This window comes from Paramisgurnus dabryanus, chromosome 1, assembly GCF_030506205.2.
Source record: "Paramisgurnus dabryanus chromosome 1, PD_genome_1.1, whole genome shotgun sequence".
Taxonomy (NCBI): domain Eukaryota; kingdom Metazoa; phylum Chordata; class Actinopteri; order Cypriniformes; family Cobitidae; genus Paramisgurnus; species Paramisgurnus dabryanus.
The window spans coordinates 47,306,960-47,319,368 of record NC_133337.1 but is presented as its reverse complement, the minus strand read 5'-3'; the positions used below and the strand labels follow the sequence as shown (position 1 = coordinate 47,319,368).

At 36.8% G+C, this 12,409-nt stretch overlaps 1 protein-coding gene across 1 annotated transcript in view; it reads left to right on the top strand.

Moving 5' to 3' along the window:
• The first annotated feature begins 3,201 nt into the window (after nt 1–3,201).
• Nucleotides 3,202–12,409, top strand: part of cyth1b (cytohesin 1b) — a 69,082-nt gene continuing 59,874 nt past the window's right edge. Inside the window, exon 1 of the mRNA XM_065262553.2 lies at nt 3,202–3,328. Coding sequence (XP_065118625.1) covers nt 3,268–3,328 — 61 coding nt within the window. The 5' untranslated portion in view covers nt 3,202–3,267. The remainder of the gene's footprint in view (nt 3,329–12,409) is intronic.

The window sequence follows — 12,409 nt, the reverse complement described above, 5'->3', positions numbered from 1 at the left end:
ATTTTATATTTACATTTGTGACTAACAATTTAAAAGAATATGTAGGAGGGGACAGGTAAACTTCTTGTATTTCTCGTTTCTGGTGGGTGAGAACTGCTAAATTTAGCATTCGAGTCTAAATGCATGAATAATTATTTTTTACAGGAAAAAAATTATAAAAATGGCAAACGTATCATTTGGTTCTGTTAGATTGCAGTTCAGTTATATTTTAAAAGAGGTTAGGGGGACCCCTGCTGGACAGAATTAATAATGGTGGTAGGAACATAGAATAGAACTGACAGACCGACAGACAAACATAAAACTAGACACGCATACATTAGAAAGATAGACAGACAGACAGACATACATTAGATAGGCAGGCAGATGGACATACCGACAGATGTACATTATAATAGACCCACATACATCAGACATACAGACAGACATACAGTAGATAGATAGACAGACAGACAAGAGATACAGTAGACAGACAGACAGACTGTAGATAGACAGATGGCCGGATGGACATACAGACTGTAGATTGATAGACAGAGGGACGGACATACAAACAGTAGATAGATAGATAAATACGGTTGATAGATAGATAGATACAGTAGATAGACAGACAGACAAGAGATACAGTGGACAGACAGACAGTGCTGGCGGTAACGCATTACACATAATATTACTTTTCTGAAGTAACAAGTAAAGTAACGCATTCAGGGTCGGCGCCAAAGAATACAGAATGAGGGGGCCTCCTGTTTCACTGGGGGGGCACCTTGTTCATCTTATTATTTTATTATTATTAGTAGTATATTATTATTATTATTATTATTATTACATAGCACTGTAAAATGCTTGGTACTGATTGGCCAGTCGCAACATTCAAAGGTATTTTATTCCTTGAACAACCGCCTGAAACACAGCCTCACCCAGGTGCTGCGTGCGAGTCACCTTCAAATTATACAGAATAAGAATAAGAGAATGTATTTACATTGATTAAACTGAATGTTTGTCTTTTGACTTTTAACTTGTTTTAACACATCTGGCTTTCACCCATTATGAAACGTAAGTGTTCCCAGGTTTGTATTTCTTAAAAATAAGCTAATAAAAGACATAAAATCTAAATGTTATGTCTATATATTTACTCGTATAGCAATTAGCTGTGAAATTAGGGGGATTATTACAGCCGGCCAATTTGTTGTCGCAAATAAACCCCAATAAATTATCAAGACTGAAAAACTACATAACCAAATAACAGCAAAAGAAAACAATGTCACTGACATATCTAACTAACACCAGAATGAACTATGCATTTTACCTTTAGAAGAGCTGCAGGCGACGAGAGGACTTTTAAAAACTTTTTAAGAGGGTCCTTTTAAAATTTCTTCGTCTTGCTCAAATGCCGAGACTTAGTCTACAAGTGTACATTATTTAGATAGAGAATGAGTTCTCACGCATGGCGATTGAGACCCCGAACGTGACATTAACTTTCAGTGCAGACAAAACACTAGGGATAGCTTTAAGAATTTGTGTTGTTCAAATGTAGTGGCTGCGTGTATGTAACTGGCTGACTATGTTAGCATTGCATTGTGGGTTAGTATTTTAATTATTATTTTTTTATTAATTATACTCCTAATTTTAATCAGTATCCATTGTTTAACCAAATTTATTTGCAGCACATTTTTTAAATTATTAAGTTCATTATTATTTTGAGAAGTAAGGGGGCACAGTGACTCAAGTGGCCAGGCCATGGCCCCTAGGGCCGGCCCGCACGTGGAGCCGACACTGAACGCATTACTTTTTAAATGAACACATTAATATTTGAGTTACTTTTTTTTAAGTAATGCAAGTTACTTTTTAAAAAGTAATGCAAGTTACTTTTTAAAAAAGCAATGCAAGTTACTTTTTTAGTTTAATTAATTTGATTAAAAAATATGTACTAAATGAAACTAAACGTAGTCACATTATATGCACTCCACGCCTTTGTGGGAACAGTTTGAGTCAGAAACTGAGATGCAAGGCCACATGCAAGATAGATAGACATAAGATACAGTAGACAGACAGACAGGCAGACAGACAGACAGACAGACAGACAAATAGATAGACAGATGGACAAACAGACAGTAGATAGACAGACAGACAGATGGACGGACGGACGGACCAACCCAAATAAAATATACCAACATACAGACAGACACACAGTACACAAATAAACAGACAGACAGACAGACAGACGGACGGACGGACGGACAGATAGATAGATAGACAGACAGACAGACAGACAGACAAACAGACAGTAGATAGACAGACAGACGGACGGACGGACCGACCAACCCAAATAAAATATACCAACATACAGACAGACACACAGTACACAAATAAACAGACAGACAGATGGACAGATAGATAGATAGATAAACAGACAGACAAACAGACAGACAGTAGATAGACAGACAGACAGATGGACGGACTGACCAACCGACCTACCCAAATGAAATATACGAACATACAGACAGACACACAGTACACAAATAAACAGACAGACAGACAGACAGAAAGATAGATAGATAGATAGATAGACTGACAGACAGATGGGCATAAAAATAGACCCACATTCATCAGACATATAGACAGACATACAGTAGATAGATAGAAAGAAAGAGCTACAGTAGACAGACAGACAGACAGACAGATGGAAATTAATATAGACCCAAATATATCAGACGTACAGACACACAGTAGACAGACAGTAAACAGATAGACAGTCAGTCAGACTGACAGTCAGTAGTCAGTCAGTCTGTCAGACACACAGACATTAGATAGATAGACACACAGATAGATATTCAGATAGACAGAAATACAGTAGACAGAAAGACAGACAGAAAGACAAGATGCAGTAGACAGACAGACAGACACATACATCAGATAGACATACATGTAGACAGACACATAGCCCACCAGCTAAACCAGCATAATTCCCATGCTGGTCCATGCTGGTTTGGTGCTGTTTTTTTCAGCAGGGCACATAAATCAGATAGACTGACATACAGGCAGACAGACAATAGACAAACAAAAATATACTCTAATAGGCGTTTTTCACTGCATTTTGTGCAACAGAAAGGTTCTTTGAATAAAGAACCATAAAGTAACCTTTATTTTTAAAAGTGTAGATAGACAGGCTTTACATAGCCAACGTGTGTGCAGAGCTCAAAGCCGCCGGAAAGTAACCCAACGAGGTAACCCGGAGATACAAAAAACAAAACAAAAAAGCGCAACAGGCAATTGATGTTGAGGAGTGAAGAAACACTCGAGAGAAACTGCTGCAGGATGGAGGCGGACGATTACGGTAAGCTTTCATTTCTTTCGGCACGTGTCATTTACAGTTTAGAGAAACTAAGAACGTAGGACTAAAATGTAACGTTTTCTAAAGACTATAACAGAAATGAGAAAGTAGTAACCGATCGTCTATGGTGTGTTTTAATATCAACATTATTAAACAGGTTGCATTTGAATAGTGAAGCAAAACGATTACATAATGACACTAATCGGTATGTTTGCTGACTGAAGAGTTGTTAGTAATATAGCATACACTTGTTTAGTATATACTGATTTCTGTTTAGATTGTTTTCGTTACGTTTGGTACGTGGATGTGCTTTTTAAAGGAGGAGTTCATCTTTAAGAGGACAAAATAAAGTTAGACTTGTTTTGAATTGTCTAAAGTTGAGCGTGAAATGATGATGCAAAACTGATCTTATCCACTTCAGTGGTACTGTGTGCTTAAATGTCAAGAAAACTTTTGACGTACTGACTGAGGTGTTTTCATACATCTTGGATATTTTTTAAACACGAATGCTTCAAAAGCTATACACTCAGTTTTTGTTTCTTGTATGGTGACATGTATTTGCCCGATTTCTTACTTTTTTGTAGAATGTCAGAGTAGCAAAAATGATGTTACAGGATTTCCTGTTTAACACAACAGACACGCCACAAATAGAGCATGTGGAGTGTGGTTAACTGTGGGCATCTGTTTCTGCACAAAAGTGAATATGTAACGTCAACTGAGTCAAGTGGCACCTGTTTATAAAACCTATACTTACTCAAACAGATCACTCACAGTTTCATCTTATGATGTGGAACGGATAGCTGACCGGAAAATGAATGGAATTCATGAGCAGCAGGAACTTAATGCACCCCACCCATTATAAATTAACAGTTACCACAAGCTAACAGTAAAACTGTGTTATTTTAAAGGTGTCAACGAATGCATTGACATTGAAATAATATGTTAAATTGTTCTCTTATATCTACATAGAATGTATGTGGCTTTATAGGTGGAAAAATTATCCAAAGACGTTTTTACATGTCCATTTACAACCTTAGGATTTGCCTTTAGAATTATTACCTTATTTGAAAGGTTTATGAATAATATTATCGAGCTCTGCTCTGATTGGCTGTTTCTCAGAGCAGCTCCTTCATTACCTCTGTGTATATTTGCTAATATTTGAGCCTGTATCAGACAGCTGACATTGCGGGCACGCGCGCCGAATTTCTGGGTCAAACTTCTGGGTTTCAACCGGCTTGTTACTTAAAGGTGCATGTCATGCCAGGGTTTCCCGTAGCACATTTCAGTTCAGGCGGCCCGCCTAAGCTTGGAAACCCTACCGCCTTAACTAGGTCGTGCAAAAAAAAAAATTGCAGCACAAAAGGCCGTCAAGTGCATCATGGAGAATAGCACGTACGCGCTTCACACCGCGAGCGGGGACGCGCACCACACGGCCGAAATGAGAAAGACGTGGTCCAGACTGTCACTGTCTGGAGGATAACTAGCCAGTTGATACAACATCTCGGAGAATAGTGCGAACACGCTTCACACCGCGAGCGTGCACGTGCACCACACGGCCAAAATGAGATAAAGTCGTCATCCGTCATGTCTGGAGGATAGCCAGTTGATAAAACGTGTGTCCGTGAGAACTGTAATTGGACTTATGTTTTGAGGTTATTTAAGCCTGTTATTGTATTAATCTATAGTTCTTGCAAATTAGAGTAAGTTAGCCGATGATTTTTGTTGTTTGAGCAACCTGCTAGATAGGTTTCACGTGCCTGTTGATTAGATATAATTGTTGAGCGCTCTTGCTCACTTTATTTCTGTGCATTATTTACATGCTACAGTAGTTTACACTCCTTTAAGATAATGTAATTAATAATGGGAAATCATCATTTTTTACCATTTTTGCGGTATCTCCCAGATAGCAATGAGTCGGCGGACCACCGGCGGTGCTCTGGAGGCAGTAAGCGTCATAAGGGCGTAATCGCAAACAGCTCTGACGGCGGACCGCCGGCGGCAGCCGCTTTTGCATAAATTAAGCAGTCGGTCCGCCGGCTGCATGCTGGCGGCATCTCGCAACAAATGGGAGTGACGTATTCGGCGGCAAAAGTTTCATCCCCGCCAGCGGGACGCACCTATAGCCGACAGCTTGGGGCTGGCGGCATAAAGAAGCCATGCGGATATCATGCGGGCTATCATTGTTCGCCTAACGTTCTACAACATCTGCTTTAGTTTGTGTTTATTAACCCTTTAGTTTCACTTCATCACGCAGCTATTCCCATTAGAGGTATCTGTTAAAAACATTTAATTAATTAATAATCTACTATGTGTTCATTTTCTGTCATAGTTTTTTCAAAAATAAGTTTTATTTGAGTGTTTTAAATAAAAGATTTAAATTTTCATCATGACGCATATTCCCTGCCCCATTGATTGCCACGCCCTCTGCCCAGCCCCGTCGCCCAACCCTACCACCTTAACTAACACATTTTCTGCGGGAAACCCTTCATGATGCAATATCCACTTCTAGCCGCATGGTTTAGTAAAAAATACTACAATAAATACGTGAAGAAGAACCACTGGAAGCTTGATATTTTGAGCTTTCAGTCCTGAGGTGTTTTTATTTTACAGCTACTGTTTGGAAATTTGTGTCACATTCAACCGGTCGGTGTGCTTCCGCTAGACTCGGTAGGTAAGGTAGGGGTGACAAAATATATATATTTTATCTTGGTACTGACGAAATTTCATCGAAACCTATGGAGGCAAAGGTATTTAAATGAATCGCGGAAATTTGGTAGTCACGTTTTTGGTGGTAGATTAGCGAACGTCCTTTCAGAACATCAGAACTGCAGGCATCGTTCTAAAAAACATGGGTCTGAGTCTGAATATGACAAACTAATTTCAACTAAATGGCCCATTCCAACTAAAACAGTAAATGTTCATAATTTAATTTGAAAGAACTAACAAAATTCTACCGTCTGTTCAAATTTCATACAAATATCTGATGAAATTGGAAAGTTACAAGCAGCATTTTCCGTCACATACCTTCCATTGACATCCAAGGAATTATCAATTGTTTGGAGATTGTTAATGGGTGTTTTTTTAGTATGGACCTGTAAAACGTCAACAGTCTAAACGCTAGCATATTGCATTAGCTAGCATATAGAGCTAACATAGAAACAATTATTTATGTGCCCTTATAAACTTCAATCAAAATCTGAAAATGTACTTTGGCACTCTTGTGGCGAACATTCTCTGATGACTTCAGCTAGATGGCTTGGGTGGGAGCATCTGTTAACTCCGCCCCCTCCAGCTACCAGTTGTCTGATAACAGGATTATACCTGTATAATATTATAATATCTGATGGGTGATTCAGACTGATTGTATGTTGAGGCAGACATCGTAAGAATGAACTTTTATCACATTTAGATTTATAGCAGCAAATGTTTCTGTATAATGTAATGTTAATTATATTTCCCTCATTTCTCATGTCCCTGTTTATTCTAAACGTATTATTCTGTTATTTTACCTGGCATGTGTAAATGTACAGGTAAAGTATCTAGGACTGGGATATGTCTTTCATTACCACAGTTACAGCTGCAGACGTGGCATAGTGTCATATCCAGGAAGGAGCAAAACTGCACAGGAAACCTTTGAGGCTGTCCTTAATTTACCTCTTTTAGCTGTCACTCAATGATGTTGACTCCTCCCTCTCAGGCTGTTCCAGTAAGAGATAGTGAGAGAGTCTAAAGGGAGGGTTTGTTTTTTATGCATTTTTTACTTGAAGCTTTTGCTGTCTATGTTTTTTTGGGTTAACTGTACATGTAAGATGCTAATCAAGCATTCTGTTTACAGTAACAACAACAAAAAGCCAAGTCTAACAAACCACTACTAGAGCAAGCTAACAATAGCAATTTTCTTTAAATGTGAAATCCAGGCTAAAATCTCAAATTATGAGATTAGTAGTATCAAAGTTTGATTTTCAACCATTAATTTGGCTATAATTTTAATCATGATCCTGCTCAGTCAATATTAGGTTATATTTTCACAGAATGTCCTTTACATTATGTAGGATGATTTTATGTAAAAAAAAAACTAAATCGTAAATTACAAAAAAATGTCTTTTCGTGGGTTTTCATAAGCAGGGTCACATATTATTTCTTCTCTAAGATAGTTAGTAAAATAAAACCTGTCGCATAGATCTGCATTTATTAATGGGTTTATTAATGCACTTTTATGTGCAGAAAGGATGTCTTGGTTGACAGATTTGATAGGCTGATAAAAAACAATTTGTGCACTAACACAATATTCTCAATAGATGGCGTCTGTTTCCACCAAACATCTTTATTCCCTTGTTTAGAGAAATAATCACAAGATTCAAGATTGTGTATAATTAAACTATATACACAGTTGTGGAAATATTCAAGCCTTAGATGGTTTGCAGTATCAGTGAAGATACAATTAACTTTCTGCCACAGTCTTACATTGGTATATGCTATATTACGAACATCCCATAGTTTTTATAATAGAAATTATTACATTAAACAGATAAACCTGTAATATAATATATAATATATAATATTCAGTAAAAGCTCAGTAGGATGAAAGTTATCTCAGTAAGTCATGATGACAAAAACAGCCCGAAGAACATTTTTTAATGAATCGATTGATGGATGAAAGTTAAGATTAGAGCAAAATCTTGTTCCTGGTTGGCATAGTGACCGCTTTGTGTCATAATAAATAATACAAAATATGATTGTAAGGGTTTGTCGGTCAATCAGTGCGCTTTTGAGTCATAAGGACCTCTTATGTTCAAGAAGAGATCATCACAGCATCATGAGTGCACGGCTCTCCAACTTAGATTGAGTACAAGAGATAGAGGCTTGCTTGGATTTATGGTTCATAGGCTGTGCGTCTGAGATTACAGCCATTGAACTAAAGGCCCTGCTGAGGCCTGCCTACCTATATTTTGTTGAATCCCACTTATCACAATGCAAGGTCCTCCGTGCATTAATATGTTTGTGGAATGATGAATTGAAAATATGCATCCGTTACAGGGAATGGGATATGTCTCCAAACAAGCGTTTTATTAACGTCAACACTGTCGGAATGCTTTACACACAACATCATTGCATATGTATGTAGTGTAATGTGTTATTTAAGGAAAGATAAACAATGGAAAATGGCCCACCCTTGTCATAATGGCATGCTATAGGGGGATGTTGTCACAAAAGGTAAAGAGGATAGTTCACTGAAAAATTATAATTCTGTCATCATTTACTCACCCTAACTTGTAGAATTGTCTTTGTTGTGCTGAATACAAAGGAAGATATTTTGAAGAATGTTTTTAAGCAAGAAGATCTGGACCACCATTGACTTCCATAGTACGAAAAAATAATACTAGCATGGAAGTGAATGGTTTCCCAGATGTGCTTGGTTATTATTATTTTTTTTAAATATCTTTATTTGTGTTAAGCAGAACAAAGAAATGTAACAGGTTTGGAAAAACTTGAGGGTGAGTAAATGATAACAGAATATTTTTTTTTTCTTTGAACTATCACTTTGATACGTGTTTTATTAACTGCTTTATTTTTTGCCAGTAATGGAAATGTTAAATAAAAGTAAAAAAAAAAAAAAGAATAAGTAATGTTAATTATTGAATTATAACCAGGGTTCCCACGGGTCCTTGAAATTTTGTGAATCTGGAGGAAAAAATTCAAGGCCCTGTAAAATATACATACATAGATACAGGTCATTAAAAATGCTTGAATCTATTTTATGCCAAAAAAAATCTGGAAAAAAAACTGTAGGATAATATCATAAAAATTCTAGACTTTATAAGCACACATTCTAAACTGTTCGCTGTAAATGTTTATATCTTCTGTATGCGAATGTTGATTCATACCAAAAAAAATTTTTTTGCATAGTTGTGTTTGACACATGAAAACGTCTCAGGTTACGTATGTAACTGTTGTTCCCTGAGAAGGGAACGAGACGCTGCGTCTCCCTTGCCATACTTCCTGCATCCCTGTAACGCCGTCTTTGACAATATTTCAGATAGCGATATATTTCCTGTCTTTGTCGTTAAGCCTCACCATTGGTTGAATTTGATATACAAATTCAGACGCACTTACCCCTGGAGGCGTCCCCAAAGTGTCACCACAGTGACACAGCGCGAGTTCCCTTGAAAGGGAACTGTAACAATGTATCTTAAAAGGTAACACGATGTAACCTTGCTCTCACTTTAAAATGTGTCCACACATTCAGTCCTTGGATTTGAGGGTATTGGCCTGAAAAGTCCTTGAAATGTCCTTGAATTTGAAGTTAACGAAGGTGTGGGAACCCTGTATAACATGTGACAACTAGCCCGTGTATCCTCAAAAACTTTTCTGCACTTTATACCATGATTGTTTTATATTGGTCTAAGCTTTTATTCCCCACCTTCTTTCTCATGCCACATTTGATCTGAAGATTATCCACAAATTTGTCATTAATCCTTTAAGCTTTAGTAAAGAACAAATCTTCAGAGAGCTGATCTGTTTTGAGATCAACTGAGATGAAATGGCAGCTTTCCTGCATGGAACTGGAACGGGCGGGACTTAGAGATACCAGTGTTAGGTCAGATGCAACCAACTGCTGTGACCCTGCTCCATTTGTCCTGTTTCTGACACATGCATACACAGCCTGAATCAAAATAGGCCATCCTATGATGATTTAAACTATTCATAGCTTGTATAAGTCTCATTTCATTAGACCTGCATTGTGTGAATTATTACATTTTCTGGTCCTTTTATCTTTCTTTGAACTGTGTTTTTCTGTTACACCTGTGCCTAATGGATGAGATTACTAATGTAAAATATACAGTATAGGAACAGATCAATTACCTTCTGTTAAGTGACTAAATTTTGTTGCATGTGCAAAGGTGTCAGTTGCCATATATTGTGTAGTAGGGCTGCACGATACTGCAGAAAATTGCAACATGCATTAATTTGCTAGATAATGCAATATACGATATTCCATAAAATAATTCAATTTTGTAAAATCAATATAGGTTATATTAAATATGTTTAAAAACTTTAAAATTATATAAAATACATGTTTATTTTCTTTTTAGGGTAAGAAAGCATCACTCTCATCTCGCCAATTTGCAATGTCCTCAAACCTTCATTATTTATATCGTGATATTAAAAAAAATTATAGTTATTATATCTTACAGATTTTTTTGGTTAGTACTAGTACATTTATGCATTTGCAGGTGCTTTGACAGAATTATGAAGAAGAAAATGTTATTGGAATAGATGGAAAAACCCATCTGACATCACGGTTTCTCAGAATTCAACCTTTCAGTTTACAGTTTCGTGTTTTAAACAGAACAGCAGATCGAAAAGTCAAAGCATACAGACGTCTGCTGGCGCTGTCAGGGTGGTTATTCGGTCTTTGGCTGTTGAGCTGTGCAGACACATTGTACAGAGTCCTGACTCTGCATGACCTCTTAATGTTCCTCTGCCATCCATTCATTTACAGACCTACCCTCGAGACAAAGGTAAAAATCATAGTTGACAGCTGACATTGGGTTGGCCTGATTTGTCTTATGTTGTAACTGGAATCGTGGCTGTATACTTATATTGTATTTATGCTGGTCTATAACCGCATTCTGTTTTCTCTGTTTTGACGGTGTGTGAAGATAAAACATCTTTTGTAGGCAGTGCTTTTTATTTGCTTTTAAAGTATCTTTAGATTTACAGATTTTTCTTAGATATTGTCACAGAAATGTGGTACTTGTATGTCACTATAGGTCTTATTGTTTTAGTACTCAGCTCACCAGGGAGTAACTTGCATTTTATTTTTTCTTGTTTTATCCAAGCTCACTCTCAGAAAAAGGTACAAAGGATGTCACTTGGGTGGTTTATTTTCAAAAAGTACACTTTTGTACCTAAATGGTGCATATTGGTACCTCAGATGTATACTTAGTACCTCAAAGGTACATATTTGTATTTTTTCTGAATCTGTGCAGAGTTTAAATGCTTTATTCTGCTGTCCCAAGAGTGTAAAAATTTTAATAGGTGAATATTTGAAGATTTGCATAATATTCATAGTTGCATAGATAACGGTAAATTGGTTTGAATAACATCTTCAGCAAAATGTCAGATTAATCATGTAATTTTCATTGTTAAAGGAATATTCCATTTTCTTAAAAGAAAAATCCAGATAATTTACTCACCACCATGTCATCCAAAATGTTGATGTCTTTCTTTGTTCAGTCGAGAAGAAATTATGTTTTTTGAGGATAACATTGCAGGATTTTTCTCATTTTAATGGACTTTAATAGAGCCCAACAATTAATACTTAACTCAACACTTAACAGTTTTTTTTCAACGGAGTTTCAATAGACTCTAAACGATCCCAAACGAGGCATAAGGGTCTTATCTAGCGAAACGATTGTCATTTTTGACAATAAAAATAACAAATATACACTTTTAATGCGCAACTTCTCGTTTTAATCCGGTCGTGATGCGCCAACGTGACCCTACGCAATACGTCATGACGTCAAGAGGTCACAGAGGACGAACGCGAAACTCCGCCCCAGTGTTTACAAGTGTTGAGAAAGAGGACTGTTCCTATGTTGTTGTATATCAACTGATACTAATTAATGTCTTTGTGTCAGTTTATTGTTTACAATGGTCCGCAAATGTGCGTTTTATATATGTAACACGTGACCTCCCTACGGCACTACGCATTTACGTTAGGTCGCGCTGGACCGGACTTAGACGAGAAGTTGTGCATTAAAAGTGTATATTTGTGTTATTTTTATTGTCAAAAATGACAATCGTTTGCAAGATAAGACCCTTATGCCTCGTTTGGAATCGTTTAGAGTCCTTTGAAACTCTGTTGAAAATAAACTGTTAAGTGTTGAGTTAATTATTAAATGTTGGGCTCTATTAAAGTCCATTAAAATGAAAAAAATCCTGCAATGTTTTCCTCAAAAAACATAATTTCTTCTGGACTGAACAAAGAAAGACATCAACATTTTGGATGACATGGTGGTGAGTAAATTATCTGGATTTTTCTTTTAAGAAAATGGAATATTCCTTTAACTCTATTCT